This window comes from Megascapheus bottae, chromosome 11, assembly GCF_031878675.1.
Source record: "Megascapheus bottae isolate mThoBot1 chromosome 11, mThoBot2.hap1, whole genome shotgun sequence".
NCBI classification, from domain to species: domain Eukaryota; kingdom Metazoa; phylum Chordata; class Mammalia; order Rodentia; family Geomyidae; genus Megascapheus; species Megascapheus bottae.
This window is the reverse complement of record NC_143519.1, coordinates 38,754,682-38,781,043: the sequence shown is the minus strand read 5'-3', so window position 1 is coordinate 38,781,043 and position 26,362 is coordinate 38,754,682. Positions and strand designations below refer to the sequence as shown.

General features: G+C 41.6%; 2 protein-coding genes and 1 non-coding gene across 3 annotated transcripts in view; 2 read left to right on the top strand and 1 right to left on the bottom strand.

Moving 5' to 3' along the window:
- Window positions 1–438: 438 nt before the first annotated feature.
- Window positions 439–25,193, bottom strand: Wbp4 (WW domain binding protein 4). Its single transcript, XM_090341789.1, has 11 exons — window positions 24,934–25,193; window positions 24,296–24,820; window positions 23,334–23,406; window positions 20,090–20,152; window positions 19,878–20,001; window positions 16,084–16,254; window positions 11,743–11,786; window positions 11,199–11,274; window positions 7,534–7,724; window positions 4,750–4,910; window positions 439–2,010 (listed from the first exon to the last, which is right to left on the bottom strand). The coding sequence occupies exons 1-11, from the start codon at window positions 25,191–25,193 to the stop codon at window positions 1,800–1,802; spliced, it is 1,899 nt and encodes a 632-aa protein (XP_090197915.1). The 3' UTR covers window positions 439–1,799.
- The window catches only part of Elf1 (E74 like ETS transcription factor 1), an 89,023-nt gene continuing 87,292 nt past the window's right edge, over window positions 24,632–26,362 (top strand). The window contains exon 1 of the mRNA XM_090342072.1: window positions 24,632–25,157. The gene's annotated coding sequence lies outside the window, so the exon portion shown is untranslated. The remainder of the gene's footprint in view (window positions 25,158–26,362) is intronic.
- On the top strand, window positions 25,188–25,259 carry Trnae-uuc (transfer RNA glutamic acid (anticodon UUC)). The gene has a single exon. It is a non-coding gene; the product is annotated as a tRNA-Glu (tRNA).

Genomic DNA, 26,362 nt, shown 5'->3' with positions numbered 1-26,362 from the left:
GCGGCTCAAAGTAGTAGAGCACTAGCTTTGAGTAACAAAGCTCAGGGACAGTACCCAAGCCCTGAGTTCAAGCCCCCAACACTGAAAAAAAAAATGCTGACATCCAAAACTTCTGACCAAATCCATATAAATCAATAGCCGGTAGATTCTCTCTAGTTTCAAAGCTGACAGGCTAACTACTATTTTCAAGACTTTATATACAAAAATTTTGATGTCTAACATCAAGTCTTTTCTGGGAATCCTTAAAATCAGATTCAGTTTAAGATTTACCTTGAAGTTAATGAGAAAACTGTTAATTGCAAAGTTACTGGAGCAAGTTTTAGAAATACATCAGAGGTCTGTGGATATATTTCAGGGATAAGTTCTTGCCTTGAATGCACAAGGCATTCCAGCAGCACTGATAAGATAGGAGAAAAGATAAAGTAGACAAGTATTTCATTTATAATCTTTTTCAACTGAGAAGTCATTATGTTCTTTTCAGATACATGAGAAATGAATAACTCCAAATTATACAATATACAGGTATAGTGGCATGTATCTACTATCACAGCTATTAGCATTTGGGAGGCTATGGAAGGATGACCTTAAGTTTGAGGCCAGCTAAAGATAACACAGAGCCCTTCTCAAAACAAAGCAAAATCAACCTATGAAACACATTTTCATAAAAAAAAGTTTATGCTTCACCCATAAAATACTCAATTGATTAAACAAATGCAAAGACAGATCTCCAAATATTATATTGCTAATGCTAATTAACTGATCCATCAGAAAAAAAACTATTTCACTTTCATGAAATTTTTAATGATTGTTTTCTTACATAGACACTAGTAATCATAAAAAGACATATTTGCTACCAAAATTCAAATACTGTGCAATTTATGAAAAATATTTTAATATGCAAAAATAAAGTGAGAAATCTACCTCAAATAGATTAAAGTTCTACTTTTTAAGAAATTTTACCAGTAATAGGGAAATTTCTAAACTGTTGAATACTGAAAACTTTCACTGAAGTTTGAGATCTTACTTTCAGTTCAAACCTTTACCTACATAGATTTAAATAAACCTTACAAGGATTTTGTACTACACATAAAGATGCTAAAAAAAAGTAAATGACAGGGGAACTATAAATTGCTGAGTAACTGGGATATTTCTTTCATCTTTACATCCCTGATTCCTACTATGACACCTGGCTCAAGTTAAAATGCTTACGCAGTGTTTTGTTGCTTTCAACATAGACTGGGGCAAATCATTTTCTGCCTGTGGTCCAGTGATTGCTCCATTTTAAGCTCTGCATCTGAAGTACCTGAGCTCTCTTGGTTCTGACCTTTGACTTTAAATAAAGGTAAGCCAGTATATACACATTTTCTACCTTAATCTGATAGAATTCTCAAGTCCTAATTGTCACAAGGGCTGGAACTCTTTTCTGGCCTGATTTTTACTTCTTAAATCTGTTAATAGTTGTGTGCAAAAATAGTGCCTTTCCAATGTGGTTCATATGTGTAAGAGTAGAATAAAGGTCTAATTTTAAAATAACAGATACATAGCATCTTAAATTATTACATAATTAGCAATTTTTAGACATTAAAACAATACACTGTATTACAATGCAATGTGATAGGCTTCCATTTTAGGAACAAAAAATAATTTCACATAAAAAAGATTTATTTTAATCCACAAAAAATACATTTAGAACAAATCTAAATTTTAAGCATCCAAGCTTTTAAAAGTAAACATCAAGAAAAACGTTAAGAGGTTTTAGTTCCCATCTGTCCAATACATATATATAAAAGCCGTTACAACTACTGATCATCATCACCTCTCTGTCTTAAATTTCTAGATTTTCCATTTTCTAATTTTCTCTTTTTGAAGACTGAGGCTACTCCATCTGCTGCAACTCCAAGCGAAGTGACTGTTTTCTCTTTAAACACTACTTTGGGTTCTACAACATCAGCTTCTGAAGTTGATACATACTCATTTTCAGTGCTTGGAAGTTCTAAATCTACCTCCTCACTGAAATAAAAAAAAAAAAAAGATAAAACTATTATATGACAGAAGAGAACAAATATTCTCATATGATCCATAGGCCATCCAAACCTCAAGATCATCTTTTTAAAATAATGGTATAAAGTTAAGGTGCAAGCTGGTGCTAGCTACTCAGGAGGCTGAGATCTGAGGATCAAGGTTCAAAGCCAGCATGGGCAGAAAGGTCCCCATGAGACTCTCATTTCTTAACTAACCACTCAAAAACCAGATAGGGGGGCTGGGAGCATAGCCTAGTGATAGTGCTCGCCTACCATCCACGAAGTTCTGGGTTCGATTCCTTGGTACCACATACACAGAAAAAGCCAAAAGTGGTGCTGTGGCTCAAATGGCAGAGCACTAGCCTTGAGCCAAAGTGTCCAAGGACAGTTCTCAGGCCCTGAGTTCAAGCCCCAGGATTGGCAAACAAAACCAGATAGGGAGCTGTGGCAGAGTGCTATCCTTGAGTAAAGGAGCTGAGATTCTGAGTTCAAGCCCCACACTGCCAGAAAAAAAAGAAATAATCCCTTGATTTTCTGGTGTCGAAGACAACACACCTGTCTGCTTTATTGTAATCTTTCAACAATACACATGGTTCTTTATGCGACTGGTCTTAAAACCAGTAGCTGATTAATATGAGCCTATCACAGGATCCTATCCACTAACTAAGGATGGGGAATGTTTGGCCTGTAGGCTGTAAAAGGCCCTCAAAATAATTTGCTACATGATGGGACAAACTCAACTCTTATATTGAACAATTATCTAAGGCCTGTGATTAAGACTGTAAAAATATCAATGACAAAATATTTCCTATTCTTGCTTAGGCTTATACCACCTATCAATCCCACCCAGACTTTTGAAGAGAGCAGAATGATCACTGTGATTCATTTTCCTTAAGCAGCTGAGACTATGTCAGGAATCACGTAACATCTATTTGGAAATAGGTGTTTTGCAGAGGAAGAGAAGCTGGCATGCAGAAAAAAAGCAGATTATTTGTTTCAAAATCAAATGGTCTCTAAAACTTTTCTTAGTTGTGTTGAAATTCATATGGTCATTTTGGTCAGTCTTGGGGCTTGAACTCTGGGCTTGGGAGCTGTACTCTACACTTGAGCCACAGCCCCACTTCAGGTTTTCTGGTAGTTAATTGGAGGTAAGAGTCGCACAGACTTTTGTGCCTGGGCTGGCTTTGAACTCCGATTCTCAGATGTCAGCCTCTTAAGTACTTAGGATTACAGGTATGAGCCACTGGTGCCCAGCTGTCATTTTGTTTTACATCCCTATTTTACTTCAGATTCTTAGTAACCTTACCTTTGTGTGCATGTGTGTGTGTATTTTGTAGTGGGACTTGAATTCAGGACTTTGAGCTATTATTTGGCCTTTTAGCTGCTTCACACTGGAGCTTTACCACTTGAACTACACCTTCATTTCCAACTTTTTGGTGATTTACTGAAGATTAAGAGTCAGATGAAGGGCTGGGAGCATGGCCTAGTGGTAGAGCACTTGCCCAGCACACACAAAGACTGCAGTTCAAGTCCTCAGTACAACATAGCAAAACCCAGAAGTGGTGCTGTGGCTTAAGTGGTAGAGCTCTAGCTTTGAGAGAGCCCAAGGACAGTGCTCAGGCCTTGAGTTCAAGCCCCACAACTGGCAAAGAAAAAGAAAAGTCATGTGGAATTTTCTGCTTGAGCTGGCTTCAAAATAAATTCCTCAGATCTCAGTCTCCTATATAGCTAAGATCACAGCAGTGAGCCTGGATCTAGTATCTGGCAATGCTGTTTTTGCACTGGTGGTTATGGGGTTTGAGTGCAGAGCTTTTATTTCTAGGCAGATGTACTAACACTTGAGCACATTCCCTGCCCCTCTGCTTTATTGATTGATTGCCAGTCCTGGGCTTGAGCTTAAGGCCTGAGCACTGTCCTTGGACTTTCTCAAGGCTAGAGCTCTACCACTTGAGCTTCAACACCACTTCCAGCTTTTTCTATGTATGTGGTACTGAGGAATCGAACCTGGGCCTTCGTGCATGCTAGGCAAGCACTCTACCACTAGGCCAAACTCCCAGCCCCATTTTATTTATTTTTTTGCCTTGGCCTAGTGGTTAAAGTGCTTGCCTAGCATGCCTGCAGACCCGGGTTCGATTCCTCGGTACCACATACATAGAAAAAAGCCAGAAGTGGTGCTGAGGCTCCAGTGGTAGAGCTCTAGCCTTGAGAAAGTCCAAGGACAGTGCTCAGGCCCTGAGCTCAAGGCCAGGACTGGCAAAAAAAAAAAAAAAAAAAAAAAGAAGATAAGTGTGAATACTACTAGGCTTACTCCCCTCCTCCCACTCCCCTTTGTGGGACAATCTTATATATACGCCAGGCACATCTGGAATTCAGTATTTTCCAGCTTATTTCTATTTCTGCTAATTTTTATTTTTTTGGTGTTGGTTCTGGAGCTTGAACTCAGGACCTAATCTCTAAGCTTCTTTTGCTAAGGGCTCGTACTCTACTACTTGTGCCACAGCTCCATTTCCGGCTTTTTGGTGGTTAACTAGAGATGAGAGTCTCATGGATTTTCTTGGCTAGTCTGGCTTTGAACCACACTATTCACATCTCAGCCTCCTGAGTAGCTAGGATTACAGTTATGAGCCACTGGCACCTAGCTTGGAAACTACTCTTCTAATGGATTTACATAAGTAATGGAATGTATAATACTTGTAAATAATAGTGACTTGAAGTTTCAGGTACTTACTGAGAGTCAACCTCTTGTTTAATTTCTTGCCATTCTCCATATGGGTTTGTCTTTTTAAGAGGTTTCGGTTTTTCTTCCTTTGGATTTGAATTCTGTTTTTGAGTAGATTTTTCTTTTTTTGTTGCTGGCTCTATTCTTTTGTCACTGTTTATATTTTTTTCCTGAAATGTAAAAGCCAATAAGTAACACTTGACAAAAACAAATCTCTTCCTTTTTCTGGTGCCAGCAATGTGTCTTGAACTCAAGATCTAAAGCTCTTGCTTGGCTTTCTTGCTCAAAGCTGGCACTTGACTATCTGAACGTTACCCCAACTTCCAGCTTTCTGCTGGTTCTGCCCAGGCTGGTTTCAAATCATGATCTTCAGACCTCAGCCTCCTGAGTAGCTAGGATTACAGGAATTGAGTTACCAATGTCTGACATAAAACTTTTTTAGATTCTTGGAAATTTATAAATGATACATTAACAGTTTACATTTACAAACAAAATATACATATAAACTTTAATTTAAAATCAGGTTTCTCCTTATTTAAGTTTTAAATTTTTATTCATTTATTTTGTTCTGGTTCTCTAGGGCTTGAACTCAGGGCCTGGGCAATGTCACTGAGTTTCTTTGCATTCTACTACGTGAGCAGGAGCACCACTTCTGGTGTTTTGGTGGTTAACTGGAGAAAAGAGTCTCATGAACTTTCCTGCTTGGACTGACTTTGAACCATGATCCTCAGATCTCAAGTCTTCTAATCAGAAGACTAGCTAGGATTATAGACATAAGCCACCAACATCTGGCTTCAAGTTCTTTGTAAAGACACTGAACAGGTGTTAAGTCACTGGTACCTGGTCCATGACTTTTTTGCCAGTCCTGGGGCTCAAACTCAGGGCCTGAGTACTGTCCTTAGGCTTTCTCAAGGCTAGAGCTCTACCACTTGAGCTGTAGCACAATACTGGCTTTTTCTATGTATGTGGTACCAAGGAATTGAACCCAGGTCTTTGTGCATGCTAGGCAAGCACTCTTCCTCCAGGGCAAAATTCAGGCCCACTGGCCATGACATTTTCTTTGTTTTTTTTTAAATCAGTTCTGGGGCTTTAATTCAGGACTTGAGCACTGTCCTTGGGCTCATTCAAGTCTAGAGCTCTACCACTTGAGCCACAGTACCATTTCTAGCTTTTCCTATTTATGTGGTACCAAGGAATCAAACCTGGGTCTTAGTGCATACCAGGTAAGCACTCTAGGCTACCACCCTACCCTTGCGCCAAGCCCCACTTCCCATTTTCTAGAGATTAATTGGAGATAAGAGTCTCAGGTCCTTTTGTGTCCAGGCTGGCTTTGAACCTTGACCCTGAGATCTCAGCCTCCTGAGTAGCTAGGATTACCATGTGAGCCACCGTGCCCAGCCCCCATGATTTTCTTAATAGAACATTGTTACAGAGGTTCAATAGGTTATGATACTTTTTACTTTCAATTTGTATGCAATGAACATCCCTTCCTCTGGACATCACATCTTTTACAATACCAATCATTCTTCCTTACATAATCCAATGGTCTTTGGCCACTGCTCTACTGCTTTCACTGATCATTTTGTCAATTAAAGGCACCATCTGTAGCTGTTGTAAAATCCTTAAGTATACTCTGACCTCATTGGTGACTCCCAGCTCTTAAGTTCTTTTTGAATGAGAAAACAGGCCAAAAGGCATGACTATTTCAATTTTCTTTTGGATACCAACTTTTAATCATGGCTTCTCATAGAACACAAATACCTGACCTTTAAAAAATTATTTAGAGTGCTTGCCTAGCATGCATGAAGACCCAGGTTCGATTCCTCAATACCACTTACATAGAACAAAGCCAGAAATGGTGCTATGGCTCTACTGGAAGAGCTCTAGTCCTGAGAAAGCCCAATGACAGTGCTCAAGTCCCAAGTTCAGGGCCCAGGACTGGCAAAATAAATAAATTATTAGTTATGATTAAGTGGTTAATCGTATTTTTACAGTACTGTGACACAGTTATTCTTAGCAATTACCACATTCACTTATTTTACTATTACTAAACACCATCGTTCTAGTCTACAAAATTTATAAATGTTGGAATATACAAAAACTCTAGCCGGGTGTGGTGCTCACACCTGTAATCCTAGCTACTCAGGAGGCTGAGATCTGAGGATCGCCATTCAATGCCAGCCTGGGCACTAAAGACTCTAAAAAATGTGAGATTCTTATCTCCAATTAACCACTAGAGAACCAGAAGTGGTGCTGTGGCTCCAGGGGTAGGGCTATAGCCTTGAGCTGAAGAGCTCAGGGAGAGCTCTAGTGGCAGACCACTAGCCTTGAGAAAGACCAAGAATAGTGCTCAGGCCCTGAGTTCAAGTCCCAGGACTAGCAAAATTTTCAGACCTTGTTTGACTATGAATAACCAAACCACAAAAAGCAAAAGTGGCAAAACAAATGTGTTTAGCTGTACTTTTTATCTTATTACTGAAGACTGAAAAAGCGCTACTAAGTGTTCTGATATAAGCCGGGTGTGGTACTCACACCTGTAATCCTAGCTACTCAGGACGCTGAGATCTGATGACCACCTGACATATGAGGATCACTATCATAGCTACATAGCTAGCCCCGGAACTAAAGACTGTGCGACACTAAGCTCCAATTAACCAGTAGAAACCGGAAGTTGTACTGTGGCTCCAGGGGTAGGGCAGTAGCCTTGAGCTGAAGAGCTCAGGGACAGCGCCCAGGCTCTAGCGTTCGAGCCCCATGACCAAAAGAAAAAAAAAGAAGACAACAAAAACCTACTTTAAATGTTATTTTCAGCTTTTCTCTTTCTGTTGGAATCTCTCCTTCTGCTTCTTGTTCTCCAGTTGAGTCACTGTGTGAAGCTGAGGATTTGGATTCTTCTAGGGAGCCAACTGACTTTTCCTTGGCTGTACTTGAAAGCACATCACCAGCATGTGGAATAAAGTCTTCAGGTTTTTCCCACCTGGATTCTGCCCAATATATTTTAAGAGTCATGTTATTCAGTTAGTAATTGAAAAGTCATTTGCAATTATTAGTCAATAATATATCATCTACACACCATTATTTTATGAAGTTAAGATTTTCCAAGGCTTTTTTTTTTTTTTCTTTTTTTTTTGCCAGTCCTGGGCTTGAGCTCAGGGCTTGAGCACTGTCCTTGGACTTTCTCAAGGCTAGCTAGCACTCTACCACTTGAGCCTCAGCACCACTTTCGGCTTTTTGCTATGTATGTGGGGTATCAGGGAATCGAACCCGGGTCTTCGTGCATGCTAGGCAAGCATTCGTACCACAAGGCCAAAATCCCGGCCCCTCCAAGTTTCTTAATTTACTCTCAGAAATGGATTTCAAATACCCTAGATTTATTAATTGTAATCATAACTTTAGTGGAAACTTTAGATGGAGAATTGAGTGCCACTGTTCAGAATGCTCACAATTTATCAAAAAATTTCAGGAAAAATATTGAAAATGCTTGCACATGAGATTTCCTGGAAATCACTTATTCCTGAGATTTTTCACAAAGTGAAAAGTGAGAAGATTTGAATAAGATTTGGTGGTTAGAGCTGGGGGAGGGGATAATTCTTAGTTGATCAAACTCTACTGCCATCTAGTGTTTCACTGGACTTTTTTTTTTTTTTTGTCAGACCAGGGCTCCCAAGCCCTGAGTTCAAAGCCTGAGCACTATCCTTAGGCTTTCTCAAAGACAGAGCTCTTCCACTTGAGTCATAGCACCACTTCGGGCTTTTTCTATGTATGAGGTACCAAGGAATCGAATGAAGGTCTTCGTGCATGCTAGGCAAGCACTCTATCTCTAGGCCAAACTCCCAGCCCAAGAAAGTTTTTACCAGTGAAATGGGGTATTAAAAATTACACTTGCTGGGTACAGTGGCTCACACCTGTAATTCCTGCTACTCAGGAGGCTGAGATCTGAAGATTGAGGTTCAAAGCCAGCTTGGGCAGTAAAGAACATGAGACTCTTATCTCTAATTAATCACTAAAAAATGGGAAGTGGGGCTGTGGCTCAAGGGGTAGGGCAGTAGCCTTGAGCTAAGGAGCTCAGGGACAATGCCTAGGCCCAGAGTTCAAGCCCCATGATCCACAAAAAAAAAATTACTCTTGTTCAGGCATCAAATGAAATCATTCCTGGTAAACCAGTATGTAGAGCCCCTCAATTAATGCATGTAAGCACTAATGAAAAATTACTTTTCTATATTTCATACAAGTTGGGCTGGAGATAAAGATAAAGTAGTAGAGTGTTTGAATATCAAGACCTAGAGTAACACTACCAAAATAATGCATTCATGTAAGTCAGAAAAAGTATTTTCAAGGTATAGTTTTTATTTTTTTTGCCAGTCCTAGGCTTAAGCTCAGGGCCTGAGCACTGTCCTTGGACTTTCTCAAGGCTAGAGCTCTACCACTTGAGCCTCAGCACCACTTCTGGCTTTTTTCTATGTATGTGGTACCAAGGAATCGAACCCGGGTCTTCGTGCATGCTAGGCAAGCACTCTATCACTAGGCTAAACTCCTGGCCCCAAGGTATAGCTTTTAAAACCTATGTTATATCCCACATACTTTTCTGGGAACTTACTGATATCTAACTCTCAAAACAATACTACACGCAATTTTTTTTTTTTAAGTGAAGACAGATTATGTATTCAAACCTGACTGGTAGAGAAAAGCTATAGGGCCGGGAGTTTGGCCTAGTGCTTGCCTAACATGCACAGAAGACCCTGGTTTGATTCCTCAGTACCACATACATAGAAAAAAGCTGGAAATGGCACTGAGGCTCAAGTGGTAGAGTGCTAGCCTTTAGAAAGCCCAAGAACAGTGTTCAGGCCCTGAGCTCAAGCCCAGAACTGGGGGGGTGGGATGGAGGGGAAGCTCTAAATTGATCCTAAAGCCCTATTAGATATATTTTTAATTTTGTATTTATAAATATGCAGCACTCTAATTTTACTGATAGAACTGCCATTATTGGGAAGGGTAAGAACCTACGTGGAAGTTAAAAGGCCAACTGGGATCACAAGGCCAACTGGGACCACATAGGGAGATGTTGTATCAATTCCCTCCCATTAGAAAAAAAAACCCAAACAGGGCTGGAGTTTGGCTTAGTGCTTGCCTAGCGTGCATGAAGACCCAGGCTTGATTCCTCGAGAAAAAAAGCTGGAAGTGGCGCTGAAGCTCAAGTGGGGGTTCTAGCCTTGAGAAAGCCCAAGGACAGTCGTTAGGCCCTGAGCTCAAGCCCAGGACTGGCAAAAACAACAACCACAACAACTACAATAACACACACACCCCTCACCAAAAACAACAAATAGACAAACAAAACAAATCCTAAAACCAAACCAAACCAACCTAAATGTAAAAGTTTAAGGAGTTAGTATGTATGAGGGCCTGGGTTTGAAAGCAAAACCAACAAAAAAATTATAAGGCATTTCTGATTGAAATGATTACATCTCTCAAATTATAATAAAAACTAAGTTACTGCCAGGTGCTGGTGGCTCATGCCTATAGCTACTCAGGAGGTTGAGATCTGAGCATCATGGTTTGAAGTGAACCTCTTATCTCCAGTTAACCACCAGAAAACCAGAAGTGATGCTGGCTCAAGATTGTAGAGCACTAGCCTTGACTGAAAAAGTCAAGAGACAGTGTCCAGGCCCTTCAACTGCCAAACAAAAAAAAAAACTAAGTTATTTTCGAAAAAATTAAAGATGCAATAAGAATATTTGCAAATGCTTTATTGGATATAGTATTAATTACATGCAGGAATCTTTTTTGCTTTTCCATTTATTTATTTATTTATTTATTGCCAGTGTTGGGCTTGAGCTCAGGGCCTGAGAACTGTCCTTGTGTAGGGCTAGCTCTCTGGCAGAAGGTAAGCGTGAACAATGCGCACACAGTACACACGCCAGGAGGACAAGCATGAGCAGATCAGGAACTATATAGTCCCAGCACCCCAACCTCCTGAGCCTCCCCTGGCCAATCACCTAGCAGGGAGTTGATGTAAGGCACTTGAAGCGGGTACTGACTGGTCCTTCAGGGGAGTGCAGGGAGCATGGACAGCTTATGGCTGGCAAGTTAGGCAGACATGCCTGTGGGCTACATCTCTACGAGCAGGAAGTGTCCTTCTACTGTCCTCTAGCTGACTCAGCCAGATCTGACCAGCTCCACCCACATCCTTGGACCTTCTCAAGGCTGGAGCTCTACCACTTGAACTTCAGTACTACTTCTGGCTTTTTTCTATGTATGTGGTACTGAGGAATTGAACCCAGGCCTTCATGCATGCTGGGCTAAACTCCCAGCTTTATTAATATTTTTAAATTACAAAAGAATACATGCTTTCCATGGAAATGTATTTTAAATGAAGTTCCCAAGTTCAGATGATCATGAGAAAACTACCATGCAGTTTCAGTACCATTTAGATAGTTAAGACAATCAAAAGTAACCCTTACCTCCTGTTTCTGTATTATAGTAATAGGTATAACCGTCTTCACTTACACCTTCTACCCAAATGGCCTTTGTTGCTGTCTAATGGAGAAAACAAAAACAAAAACCAGAATTAAATGAAAATAATGAAAGTGGCTATACTAAATGACTAAGAGATTTAACAACCCCTTCTTTTCCATTTGACACCTGCAAATTTGGGGTGGTGATGTGGATTCATGGCCAGGCAGCTTGGTTTTTGCAAGCATGTGCCAACTTTCAAGTTGAGATTTCACCCAAAAGCCAGGAATTCCATCCAGATGGTGAGGGACATGTGGTAACAAAGGACTGCAAACCAAGTAACAAGATTTACCCTGCATAGAAGTTTTTTATATAATCACTGTTTCATCTCTACTTAGACTTTGTTATTTTCCTGTCCAGCTTTTTAGCAAAAAGATTACAGGAAGAAAGGAATAAAGTTGGCATAGGAGAGGTTACTCATTTGGAAGAAAAAAAATTTAATACTGTAAAACCACCAAATAAAGAAAAAACACACAAATGTGCTTCAGTTACCTTTAAGTTTCCTTGGAATCCTTCTGGTTTCTCCCACTGAGATGCTTAAAACAAACATTGCATTTGTCAATTTTTTTTTTGCTTAAAAAAAACCTCCAAGAATTTTGTCAAAAATTTATGACAACCATTATAAACAGTGTCAATATAAACATAAAAAAAGAAACACATCCCAGCACTAGTAGAAGACTATAAGTACTATGTAAACAGTAAGAATTGATATAATGAAGAATCAGAAATTACTGGAACTTCTATGAAATTATGAAGCTTTCTCATAAAGGACAGCTTCTCTCAAAGACTTCATGGAATTAAGGCTTGAAAGAGGGGTGGCTTTTATCTTGGGGCAAGCAAGAATGAGAGAAGAGTAAGGCTAAGTGTTTAGGAATAAAAAGCAGGTTATCACTGTGGGTAAGCATATATAAAGTAGGATGATGTAGAAAGGAAGCATTAAAGAGGGAAAGAAGTAGTTTAGAGAAAGCCTTATTACACCTAACCTAAAATTATCTATGGTATATATATATTCACTGTTGAAATCCGGTGTGGATTTCACTTAGGACTAAGTAAAAACAAACTCCAATATATGATTAGTATTAACATGTAGTCCAGAAATGACTTCTAAGATCAAAATTGCTATCTCATTTTTTCACTGTTTTCTGATTTTCCTTACCATTCAACATTTCGCTATCTTTCTTTTAGCCAAGGTTTTTCCTTTAATACACACACACACACACACACACACACCCTCTCACCTAGTTTACTTCTTGTTTTCCCTGTAATCTCAAATGCAGGGTGAGCACTTGTTAGAGGTTAGCATATTGTCTGTTATCTCTAAATTCAATTTAGTTCTTTAATTCCATTACCACATAATTAGTTACTTTCCTCAAGTTTATTTCTGGTGCCTACATAACCCTCCCTCTTTTCCTTAAGTTTATTTCTGGTGCCTACCTCCCTCTTCCTCTCCCTCTTTTTTTTTTTTTTTTTTTTGCCAGTCCTGGGTATGGGCTCAGGGCCTGAGCACTGTCCCTGGATTTCTTCTCAAGGCTAGGGCTCTACCACTTGAGCCACAGCACCACTTCTGGCTTTTTTTTTTGCTACATATGTGGTACCAAGGAATCGAACCCAGGTCTTCGTGCATGCTAGGTAAGCACTCTACCACTAGGCCAAACTCCCGGCCCCTTCCTCTCCCTCTCTTTCTGCTAGTACCAGAGCTTGAATTTAGGGCCTCAGTGCTATCCCTTAGCTTTTTTTGGGGGGGGAGGGGACAATTTGGGCCTTAACTTTTTTGCTCAAGTAAAGTCACAGGCTTGGACTTCTGGCTTTTTGATTAAGAGACATGGACTTGCCAGGTGTAGGTGGCTCACGCCTGTAATAGTAGGCTGAGATCTAAGGATACATGGTTCTGAGCCAGCCTGGGTACAAAGGCTAGGAGGCTCATCTCTAATTAACCACCGGAATATGGAAAATGGTGCTGTGGTTCAAAGTGGATGGCACTAGCCTTCAGCTGAAGAGCTCAGGAACATCACCCAGGCCCAGAGCTCAAGTCCCACAAATGACAAAAAAACCAAAAAACCAAAAAACAAAAAAACATAAACTTTTCTTCCTAGGCTAACTTGGAACTGGGATTCTCAGATCTCAGCCACCTTGTAGCTAGGATTATAGTATGGGTTTAACTGGTTCTTGTATTCATTTCAGCAAATTTTGAGTACCTAGAATTATAGATATGAGTCACTAGCACCTGGATTTTTATTTTATTTTTGCCAGTCCTGGGGACTGAACTCAGAGCCTGAGCACTGTCCTTGGGCTTTTCTCAAGGCTAGTACTCTATCACTTGAGCCACAGCACCACTTCCAGCTTTTTCTGTGTATGAGGTACCAAGGAATCAAACCCAGGTTTTTGTGCATGCTAGGCAAGCATTCTATCATAAGGTCAAACTCCTGCCCATTACCCCCCCTCCCCTTTTTTTAATGGCGATACTAGACTTTGTATTTCATACCTCACACTCTGGCTTGACTTTTCTGCTACACCAGTTGAGTCACACTGCAGTTGGGCAATTTGCTAGTTAATTGGAGATAAGAGTCTCAGGGATTGGTTTGCCTGGGCTGGCTCTGAGCCTTGATCCTCAGAACTCAGCCTCTAGAATAGATAGTATTACGGAATGAGCCGTTGCTTCTGGTATGCTACACTTTCTTAATCTACTAAAATCTCTGTCAATTAAAGTATGCACTGTGTAGTGTCAAATGCTAGAGACAGAAATAAGACCTCATTCTTGATGTCCTTGTAGATCAGCTCAAAAGAACTTCCTGTAGGGTTGGGGATTAGGTCAGTGGACAAGGCTGTGCAAGGCCCTGAGTTGAGAGGGAAAGAGTAATTCTTTACTATGATAATTTCTCCAGATCTACAAAACCACAAGAAAATTCTTCTTTACTTTGAGCCCTATTGAGTTTTACTCAGTACTTGAGAATTATTTCTGTTACTATATTTCATATTTCTGCAGAGTAAAATAAATATTTATCCCACCATTACATCAATTAAGAATACCAGGGGCTGAGAGTTTGGCCTAGTGGTAGAGTGCTTGCCTAGCATGCACGAAGACCCAGGTTTGATTCCTTGGCACTACATACATAGAAAAAAGCCGGAAGTGGTGCTGAGGCTCAAGTGGTAGAGCTCTAGCCATGAGAAAGTCCAAGGACAGGGTTCATACCCTGAGCTCAAGCCCAGGACTGGCAAAAAAAAAAAAAAAAAAAAAAAAAAAAGAATACCAATATCAGTGTTTTTGTTTTTAAAAACATTTTTAGCAAGGATTTAATTTAGTAAGACATTTAAAGTAGGGAGAAATGGTGGAGACAAGCATTTCCTTCTCCTGATGCAGGAATTGGGAGTCAATGACTCCCCATTATCAGTAGTTAAGAAAAAACAATGGGTTTGATATTTCTACTAAAAAATCCCCTTGTGTATTTTATTGAAACGGATACTGAAAGAACTGGGCCGGGAGTGTGAACTAGTGGTAGAGAGCTTGATTAGCACGATCAAAGCCCTAGGTTCAATTCCTCACCACCACATATATAGAAAAAAACAGAAGTGGTGCTGTGGCTCAAGTGGTACAGTGCTAGCCTCGAGAAAGCCCAAGGATAGTGGTCAGGCCCTGAGTTTGAGCCTCAGCTGGGGCTGGCAAAAACAACAACAACAACAACAACAACAAAAACTTCACAAAAAAAAATTCTGAGCCTGGTGTGGTAGAACACATTTTTAATTCCAGCATACGTGTGGATCACAAGCTTGAGGCCAGCCTGAACAACCAAGCAAGAAACTACTTTAAGAGCCCAAATCAAAATAAACCAAATAAATAAGACCGGATGTATAGCTGGGCATGGTGGTTCATGCCTGTAATCCTATCTACTGAGTAGGCCGAGATCTGAGGATCAAGGTTCAAAGCCAGCCCAAGCATTAAAGTCCATGAGACTCATCTCCAATTAACCACTAGAAAACTGTAAGTGGCTCCAGGGGTAGGGCAGTACCCTTGAGCTGAAGTGTTCAGGGACAGTGCCCAGGCCCAGAGTTCAAGTCCCATGACAGACAAAAAAAAAAGAGAAGACTGGATGTGTATTGTAAATGGTAGTGTTTGCCTAAGCAGCTCGAGATCCTGAGTTCAAAATTCAATATTGCAAAAGCAAACAATAACACAATTTCTAGCTCCCAGATTGCCTATGTACAGAGAAATCTTTCACATAGTACCTTATGTCAAAAAGTTTTCAAAAATTGGGCTTGGTAGTGCTTGCTTGTAATCCCAGCACTCTGGTAGGCAGTAGAATCATGAGTTCTAAAATAGCTTGGCCACATAACATATTTAGTTAGTCTGTGTTACAAGTCTCTGACTCAATCTTCCTCTCTAATAAAATATAAAATGTTTTATTTCTGTGTAGTTCATACTTACAGAAGATTTTATTGGGAAAATATAAAGCTTGCCTTTGTAAGAAATTCATTAATAAGACTCAGGTATAATACTGAGTCGTAATAAGGACACTACCACTCTCCATGTTATTAGTAGCAACTAATTATACAAGATTTCATTTTGACATGTTTATACATGCATACAGTGTACTTTGTCAAACTCCCTCCTCTATCACTCTCCCTTAAACCTTTCTGCTCCCTATCAATTGCAATAAGTTTCATTGTTCCACTTTCATAAATGACAGCTATTATTTTTAAAGGCAAAATGATTTAAGTTTTGTGCCAAAAACCACAAAATTGTAAGTTCCCATTGCTTAAATATAAATTAAAAATCCTAACAGAAACTGTTCTACTATTGAAGTGTTTCTCTACTAGTTCTATGAATAAATGACTTACCTCCAGTGATAAGATCATAATAGTAATGATATCCTTCAGAAGTTAGGCCTTCTACCCATCTACCCTTTGAAGGATCTTTCTTCTTCTTTTTTTTCTTTTCTTTCTGTTGATTTGATGAAGAGGTGGGTGGAGTAGTGCTGGTTATTGGTGATATGCTTGGCTCTGGAATTTCTAGAAAAAATGGTGAGAGAAGACTGATGTAGCTAAATAACTTTCCTTTTTATATTGTCATAAAATGTTAGTAATGCTAATCAGTCAGGAGCCTCTCAATTCCCAGTGCAGTATAGCACACCTGTTATTCCAGCTACTTAGGAGGCAAGTGGGATGATACTGCATTTGAGACCAGAGTGGGTAACACAGCAAAACCCTGTGAAACCAGTTGAGTACTGGTGGCTCATATCTGTAATGCTAACCACTCAGCAGACAGAGGACCCAGGTTTGAAATCAGCTGCCTTTTTGTTTTTGTTTTTAATATTTCAAATGTCATGTTTAATAAACAAGTATTAAGAAGGGATTCTTCGTATACAATCACTGGCACTTAGGTTTTAGAACATAATTAAGCATTAATTTATGTCTATAGAAGTATATAGCCCATCATAGATTTTTATGTCTATGTAGTTATGTTTGTATCTCCAAGACCATGTCCATGACACTGGGTACCCAAATATTGTGTTGTTTTTATTTGCAATTCCTTTATGACCATGTATGATGAGCATTTTCTCATATGCTTTTCTGCCATTTTAACCTTTTGAAAAGTTTCTCTTTAGTTTCCTTGTCCATTTGTTTGTTGCGTTTGGGGGGGATTAGTTTCTTGAGTTCCCTGTAGATACTGGATATTAAGCATTTGTCTGATGTATTATTGGTAAATACCTTTCCCTAGTTGGTTGGCTGTCTTTCTACCTTAGTAGCTATGCTTTTTTATTAAAGAATTTATTAACATTGATTTTTACATCATATTTCAAATGACGTATTTAACAAACAAGTATTCAAGAAGGGAATCTCTATATACAATCACTGGCACTTAGATTTTAGAACATAATTTTTTTGCTAAGGATTTGTATGTCATAGATACATATTAATCTATGTAATAAAACATTGTCCATAGTCATAAGTTTTTACATCTATGTATTTGTGTTTATATTTCCCATATCATGTCCATAGCATTGGGAATGCAAATATTGAGTCCTCGCTCTTGTACTGTTTGGATCTAATAGCCACATATTAAGGATACCATGTGCCATGTGCCTTTTGCTCCTTGGGTCTTGACTTGTCTCACTCAACATGATTTACTCTAGATTCATCCACTTTCCTGCTAATGCCATTATTTTATTTTGTCTGTTGGCTATGTAGAATTCCATTGTATATATACACCACATTTTCTGTATCCATTCATCTGCAGTAGGGCATCCGGATTGTTTCCATCGCCTGACTATTGTGAATAGTGCAGAGATAAACATAGCTGAGTAGGCGTCCTTATCATATCTTGGGTTATGGTGTTCAGGATAGATGCCCAGAAGTGGTATGGTGGGATCATAGGGAAGGTCAATTTTCAGTTCTTTAAGAAATCTCCACACTGCTTTCCAGAGTGGCTGAACTTGCTTACAATCCCACCAGCAGTGCGGTAGGGTTCCTTTTTCTCCACAACCCCACCAGCACCTGTCACTGTCTGACTTCAAAATCTTGGCCATTCTTGTTGGAGAAAGGAGGCATTTAAGGGTTGTTTTTATTTGCATTTCCTTTATGAGCATGCATGCTGAACATTTTCTCATATGCTTTCCTGCCATTTTAATCTCTTCTTTTGATAAAGTCTCTCTTTAGTTCCCTTGCCCATTTAGTGATTGGTTTTTTGGGTTTTGGGGGGGGTAATTTCTCGAGTTCCCTGTAGATACTGGATATTAAGCATTTGTGTGATATATTATTGGTAAATATCTTTTCCCAGTTGGTTGGCTATCTGTCTACTTTTGTGGCTATGCTTTTATCTGTGTAGAAACTTTTTATTTTTAGATAGTCCCATTTGTCCAGTCGCTCTCCAATCTGTTGTGACCCTGGGACTGTGTTCAGGAAGTTTTTGCCTGTGCCTATGAGTTCCAGTGTCTCGCCTATCATGTAACAGTTTCAAGGTTTCCGATCTGATATTGAGGTCTTTGATACATTTTGAGTTAATATGCTTGTTCATGGTGAAAGGCTAGGATTAATTTTTAGTTTTCTTCATGTGGCTACCCAGTTTTGCCAGCACCAATAATCGAATAGGCTGTGTTTGTTTCACTGTGTATGTTTGGCTCTTTTGTCAAATACAAGTTGACTATAGGTATGTGGTTTTATTTCTGGATCTCTATTTTGTTCCATTGATCTTCTGATCTATTTTTGTGCCAATACCATGCTATTTTTGTTATTATGGCTTTATAGTAGAATTTGAAGTCTGGTATTGTAATACCACCTGCATTGTTCTTTTTGCCTAGAATTATTTTGGCTAGAATCTAGGTCTTTTCTTGTTCCATATGAACCTTTGGATTATGTCTTTTGTTTCAGTAAAGAATGTCTTTGGGATTTTGATGGGGATTGCATTGAATCTGTATATCAATTTTAGCAGTATGGACATTTTCACTATATTGGTTCTCCCTACTCATGGATATCTTTCCATTTCCTGGTGTCCTCTTTAATTTCTTTTGTTAGGCTTTTATAGTTTTCATTAACTAATTCCTTTACATCTTTGGTTAAGCTAATTCCTAAGTATTTTATTCTTTGGGGAGCTATTGTGAATGGGATCATTTTCTTGATTTCTCCTTCTCTGTGCGTATTGTTGGTGTACAGAAAGGTTACTCATTTTTGCAGGTTAATTTTGTAAACCTGCTAACGTCGTTTATTAGTTCTAGGAGTTTGGGAGTGGAATTTATTGGGTCACTCAGGTAGAGGATCATGTCATCTGCGAATAGGGATAGTTAAATTTCTTCTCTCCCTATGTGGATCCCTTTGATGTCCTTTTCTTGCTTTATTGCTCTAAGGGTTCCAACACTATATTGAAGAGAAGTGGGGAGAGTGGGCATCCCTGTCTAGTTCCTGATTTTAAGGTAAATGGTTCTGGTCTTTCTCCATTTAGTATAATACTGGCTGCAGGTTTGTCATATATGGCTTTAATCTTTTTAAGGAATGTACCCCTATTCCCTTTTTTCCTAGTGCTTTCAACAAGGATGGATGTTGTAGTTTGTCAAATGCCTTCTCTGCATCCAGAGAAATTATTATATGATTCTTATCCTTAGCTCTATGGATGTGATGTATTAACATTGATTGATTTGCGAATGTTAAACCGGTCTTGCATCTGTGAGATGAAGCCTACTCAATCATAGTGTATAATTTTTAAAATCTGTTTCTGGACTCTGTTGGCTAGTATTTTATTGAAGCTTTGCGTTTGCGTTCATTAGAGAGAGAGGTCTGTAGTTCTCTTTTTTTTGTTGGGTCTTTCCCTGGTTTGGGGATGAGCATATTAGCTTCATAAAATAAGTTTGGCATGGCTCCTTCTGATTGTATTTCTCAGACGAGTTTCAATAGTATAGATATTAATTTTTTTTTATGTGTGGGTCAAGGGGCTTTAACTGGGCCTGGATGCTGTTGCTGAGCTCTTCAGCTCAAGGCTACCACCCTACCCTTGAGCCAAATCCCACTTCTCATTTTCTAAAGGTTCACTGGAGGTCCTTTTGTGCTTGGCTAGCTTTGAATCTTGATCCTCAGATCCCAGTCTCTTGAGTAGCTAGGATTACAGGTGTGAGCGACTGTGCCTGGCTCAGGTGCCTTCTTACCTGATTCTAAGCCAAGTCTTTTCAAATCCTCCTGGTATGCTTTCAGGGCAGCTGCCTCCATTGCAGCAAACTCCTTTGATGCTTTTTCTTCTTCTTTTGCCTTATCCAGGCTTTTCTGCTTAATCTACGTAAGACATATAAAAGTGAAAGTGAGAGAAAGGACTGACTGAAATTATTCAAAAAAGTCAATGAAGAACTAATTAAAATTTTACCTCACTGATTCTTTTAGCCACATTTTCCTTATGATTCTTTCCTCTTTCATGAAATTCAATACTCTTGAAAATGGAAAAAAAAGTAACATTAAATAGCTTAAAATCCACAGCAAAATAATGTAGTAATGTAAGGTATTAGAACATAAGAGAACTAAAATGAAAATACTTGGCAGAAATTATTTTAATACACAATGGTGGCTTTTATTTCACTGTTCCTAAGGAAGTGAACTACATCCTCTTACTAGATTTCTTTTTTTTTTTTTTTTTTTTTTTTGCCAGTCCTGGGCTTGAGCTCAGGGCCTGAGCACTGTCCTTGGACTTTCTCAAGGCTAGAGCTCTACCACTTGAGCCTCAGCACCACTTCCGGCTTTTTTCTATGTATGTGGTACCAAGGAATCGAACCCGGGTCTTCATGCATGCTAGGCAAGCACTTTAACCACTAGGCCAAACTCCTGGCCCCTCTTACTAGATTTCTTTTGGTTAAGCCATGATGACCATGGGCCATGTTAATGGGACAAGACCACTATATATATATATATATATATATATATATATATATATATATATATATATATATAATGGGTCGTGGGGCCTGAACTAGGCCTGGGCTCTGTCCCTGAGCTCTTTAATTCAAGGCTACTGCCTTACCCCTGTGCCTGGGTGTTATCCCTGAGCTCTTCAGCAAAAGGCTACTGCCCTACCCTTGAGCCAAGCCCCACTGCCCATTTTCTAGAGGTTAACTGGAGATAAGAGTTTCCACTTTCTGCCTGGGTTGGCTCTGAGCCTTGATCCTCAAATCTCAGACTCCTGAGTAGTTAGGATTATAGGCGTGAACCACTGCGCCCGGCCACAATAATTTGGTGAATGTGATCCTCACAAATAATAAAAATTTTCTTTTTTTTTTGCCAGTCCTAGGTTTGGGCTCAGGGCCTGAGCCCTGTCCCTGGATTTTCTCAAGTCTAGGGCTCTACCACTTGAGCCACAGCACCACTTCTGGCTTTTTGCTACATACGTGGTACCGAGGAATCGAACCCGGGTCTTCGTACATGCCAGGCAAGCACTGTACCACTAGGCCAAACCCCTGGCCCATAATAGAAATTTTCTAAAATTACCATGAGTATTAAGTAGTTATACAAAGAGGTTGCAATTCTATAGTCAGGTTGTAAGCACAATGATGCTTGGGAATTTATTTTAAAGAAACTGCTGTGATGATAAAATCAGTTTTAGGTACTCTACAGATAGTGATTGGGAGAATCTTGTCTAAGGTCAGCCCAGGGAAAAAGGGAGGATGCTTTTTCTGAAGAATAAACAAAAACAAAACAAAACAAAAAGGCTGAAAAAGTGTGACTCAAGTTTCTAGTAGTAGAAAACAAATGGCCTGCGGTCATGCGTGTAATCCCTATCACTACCAAAAAACACAAACTTGCAGCTTAATTTCTAAAAACTGTGACGCAAAAGAGGACATCTATGTTCTGTGCCCTATATCTATATGCACATGGAAACGAAGGGCTGACAATGAAAAAAAAAAAAAAAAGCTAACATATATAGGACAATGTTTACATGGTAGATGCGGTCAGGGATGTGCAAGTGTGCAAGTGAGCATTATTACCTACTTAAGCAAGCAGAAATTCTCTCTAAATTACAAGTATCTAGCTGTAGGCAGCAAGAAATTAGTGGCAAGCTCTGCAAAATAAGTTCTGTTAAAATCTATGATGCATTAACTGAGCTACTCTAAATTACTACTGCAAATTCCATTTTAAAGTATAGCTTTGTAAAAGGCATGATCACCTCTATTTTTCATGTATTACATTTCCTAAAGTTGATTATGATTGCACAAAAATATTAAAGAACCATCAAGTTAAATTTTGTTTCTATCTGAAGGTTAAATCAATGTTTTAGCAATTCAAGGAAGATGAAGAAAGTCTTTACTGGATGTGATTATTTACCATTGCTACCTCATAATCATTTCAGTGCCTAGGTATCTTGAAGGAAGGGGGGACTTTTACTAGTGGTTTGTGTGGTTTTGAAAAAACTCTCATCAGGTGGCTCACACCTGTAATCCTACCTACTAAGGAAGCAGAGATCTGAGAGGATCTCTGTTCAATGCTAGCCTGGGCACAGAAGTCCCATGAGATTCACAGCCCCAATTAACCACCAGAAAACTGGAAGTGGTGCTGTGGCTCAAGTGGTAGAGCACTAGACTTGGGCTGAAGAGCTCAAGGGCAGCTCCAAAGCCTACTGTTCAAGCCCCATGACCAACAAAAAGGAAAAAAAAAAGTCTCATCATTTAGTGGTGAGGATAATGCAAATAAAAGTCAAAAACTTTAACTACTATTCAAAAGGCCCAAACAAAACAAGATCTCCTTTCCCAAACCCAGTACTTTATGAATAATTTCTTTCTTCCTTTTTTTGGCCATTCCTAGGGCTTGAACTCAGGGCCTGGGGACTATCCTTGGACACCTTTTGGTCAAGGCTAGACCTCTGCCACTTGAGCCACAGTGCCACTTCTGGTTTTTTCTGAGTATGTGGTACCAGGGAATCCAACCCACAACTTCATACTTGCTGGGGTTAGCACTCTACCACTAGGCTATGCTCCGGTCCATGAATAATTTCTTATTGGTAGTGCTGGTGTTTTGAGTTCAGGTCCTTACAGTCTAAAATAAATAACCTACTAAGGAAATAAAGCACAAAGATAATGACTAAGATTGTTTTGTGTATTCAACTCTACCAAGGAAAGTTACGAATACATAATCTAGTTTTATGTAATATGTAACACTATGGCATGCCCATGTTTTTTGTCTTAAATATTGGATCTAGACTACAATATAGAGACAAACATGCTTCACAGAGTTGCTATGATAATAACACAAAAATGTATTTAACAGTTGCTATTTTCCTTTTAAAGTCATCATCATTTTAATTATTCCTATAGGAAAAAATCAAAATTTTTGAATGTTTATATATTTAACAGCTTTCCTGCTTGTCTCTGTATGAATAGTATTACAAACGGCATCATTTTAATGTACATATTTTATAAACATGGATGAGATTACCTAGTCATTTGTTCATTTCTTCAAAGATCCTAGGAATAATTTTACTAAATAATCAAAATCCATGAGGGCACATAATTTTCATAAAGGGAGTAACAGAAAGCTTTTGATGTTGTGAAGAATTAAGAGCAATGGATATGAAAATGCTTTGTAAACTCTGAACTAAGATAGTAAAAAGCCATCAATTCACATACAGGCCTATTGTCTGCTATCCAGCACTTGCAGTAATCACAGAATTTCTTTGGTTGTGACTTCCAATAGTCGGCCCTGAAAAAAGGAAAACAAGTTTTAAGTTAAAAATCTGAAAGTTTAAAAAAAAACTGCATGTTTTGTCTTTTTTTGCGGGGCAACTCAATGTTTTCCTCCTAACAAAAGCCCCATTTTATTGATACTACTAAAGTAGCCAATGGAAATTCTGTTGCCAATTGAGGAGAGAAAGTCAAATTTATCATAAACCGTCTTAAATAAAACTAAAGACCCAATGAAGAGCTTAGAGAGAAGTATTTGTCCTTCCCGTTCCTTTTTGACTTGGTGGGTGATGATATTTTAACAGAGGCCTGCAAAACCCAAGTCTGCCTCAAATCAAGTTATTCCCAGCAGAACAACAAAGCCTAAGACTATTTCGGGGAAAGACTCTGGTTCCTCGGAGACTGTTAGTCCAAACATATTTTCAAGAGTCTCGGGACGAGCCAAGGGCCCTCTCCAACCACCGCCCCAAAGAAAAGAAAAAACAAGCCGTGACGCTGTCGGGGGGTTGGCCGCTTCCCCGGGGGGAGGGCGGTCCGGTGGCCGGCCACCCAACCCCGAAATTTCACAATACCCCGGGATTCCGGCCCTTCAGAGACGCGCGGGGCTCCACGGCGCCCCGACGACGACGCAGGCGGCAGGAGCGGGGGCCGCGTCCCCGGCGGCCGTCCGCCCTCCATCCACCCAGCCCGACCGCCGCCATCCCAGCTGGGACCCCGCCCCGGGAGTCCGGCTGGCGGGTCCCCCCCAGCGGGTGCCGCGCCGGGTCCGGGTCCCGAGCGAGTTAAGAGCGCGTCCGTCCCGCCCCCGGCAGGAGGAGGGAAGGAGAGAGGGAGGGGGGGAGAGGGGGAGGCGGCGGCCTGCTCCGGGAGACAACACCCCCTAGATGAGAGCCCGCCACCCAACTCACATGACCGTGCGGTCGGTCGCCCGGGGTCCGGCTCGCACCCGCTCTCTACCGGCACCAGCGAGTCCAGGCCGGCACGCCGAGGCCCACAGCGAAGCCGCCCTTTCAGAGCCCGGATGGGGCGGGGGCGGGAGTCGCGTTGCGTGGTTCCCCGCTACGGGTGCCCCGACGGCCCAATCCGCGCTCGCACCCCCTTCGCTCCCCTCCCTCGCCGGGGCGGGACTCCGAGCCCCCCCGGGAGGTGGGGTCGATATAAAGGGGTGGAGGTCACCGAGACGGGGCGTAAACGCGACGGGATCCGAGTCGAAGGCCCGAGGTCCCCAGCCCTCTTCCCCCTCCCCACCCCGTCCCCGCGCCCGCCCCGGGGATCCAGAACCTTCACTTCTTCCAGACTCGCTGGCTCCGGGCCGAGGAGTCCGCGCGCCGCCTCCACCCCGAACGCAAACAGCTGTTCCCGGAGACGTCGGCGCCCTCCACTCGGCCAACCGGCCCGCCCGCACGCCCAGTGACCAGCGGAGCCGCCCGGACCTGGGGGCGGGGAGCCGGTGGTGGGGTTCAAACAAACAAACAAACAACAAACAAACAAAAAACAAAAAGAGAGAAAGGTAAAACTGCTGGCGGTGCGACCCGGCGAGGCGTGCGGCTGGGTCCTGGAACTTTCCTGCGGCGCGGCCCCGCCCTTTCTCCTCCCCTCCCCGCGACGCCCCGCGTTCTCGCGCGTGGGCGGCGGCGGCGGCGGCAGCAGCAGCGGCGGCGACTCGGGCTCCACAGCGGCTGAGAAGCGGCGGCGGCGGCGGGAGCGGCGGCGGCGGCCGGGCAGGCTGAGAGCTGCGGTGGGGGCTGCCGCGGCGTTCACGCTTGTCAGGTGAGTGGCGGCGCTACCTCTCGCAGCACTTCCCATATGGTCTAGCGGTTAGGATTCCTGGTTTTCACCCAGGCGGCCCGGGTTCGACTCCCGGTATGGGAACGTTGTGAGAAACTTTTTCCTTTTCAAAAACCTTCGTGGAGGTTGATTTACTTTTATTTCCCCTGCGCCCCTGGGTCGGCGGAGTTCTTGGAATACAAGCTTCTGTGAAGTTGTGACTGGGTTTGGGGACACCCCCCCCCCCCGCCCCTTCCCTCGAGTGCTGCCGGGGATCCACTCTTGGTTGCTGGGGTGCGCGGGGCGGGGTGGAACGGGAAAGAGTTTCATCTCCGGCGCTGTTCCCCGCCCCTCCGACCTGCTCGTAGTTTTCCTAGCGCTGGAGAGCAGTAGATTAACTCGGCTGGGGCGTTTATCTCCTCCCCGACCCCCCTACGGGCCCACACCCTGTTCCCCAGCCCCCTTCGACCGGGGTGGGTGCGTCCAGCCCCGGGCGGCCTGCATTCTTCTCCTTATCTGCGCCTCCCGCGTGGTGGAGACCCCTCCTCCCCTCCCTTGCTCTCCTCTCCTCCCCGCGGCCTCCCGGGCCCCCCTGGGGTTCGGGGAGAGGCGAGGTCGCTGAGAACCCCGCCGGCCGCGTGCGCCCCCACTCGCCTGCGTGGTCAGCCCGCTTGTCACCCGGGGCGCTCGCTGATTGATTGCTTTCCAAAAGTACCCCAGCCTCAGGAGGTTTACCACCCCCCCTCCCATAAACCTCCTGCTTTTAAAAAACACATGATTTGCTGCTGAGAAGAAAAACAGCTCTGTGCTGTCTTTAAAGGAGAAGATTGAGTTCCCTAAAGGCTGTTTGAGCGCCCGCTTGGATTAAAAAATCCTGGGGTGGGGGTGGAGCTTGGGAGAGAAAATTGGCCGGAGACTGGGGAGGGGATGTTATAACAAAGTTTCACTGTATTTTTAAATATAGAAGCCCTGTGTTTATTACAAAGAAGGGCCAGCTGTGTCAGCAGCATGTGAGCTGTAAATGAAACAAAAGCGTTATCTTAAATGCATGTTGAAATTAGAAAATAGGAGTAGCTATAATGTTGAGTCTATTGGGCCTCAGGGAACTAATAAAGAAGGAAAAAGTGACTCCTGTGGATGACGGGTCAGTGGAGCAGAAGTTTTGGATGTTAGTATGTGTGTTCCCAAACTTTTTATTGCTTTAACTG

Excerpts from the sequence above, each read along its gene's own strand:
- Wbp4 (XM_090341789.1), bottom strand. The coding sequence starts at position 25,193 with ATGGGAAGTGCTGCGAGAGGTAGCGCCGCCACTCACCTGACAAGCGTG. Across the intron at positions 24,821-24,933 it reads GAAAGTTCCAGGACCCAGCC|GTCCGGGCGGCTCCGCTGGT; the intron begins GCACGCCTCGCC and ends CCCCGCCCCCAG. Across the intron at positions 7,725-11,198 it reads CTATAATACAGAAACAGGAG|AATCCAGGTGGGAAAAACCT; the intron begins GTAAGGGTTACT and ends TATATTGGGCAG.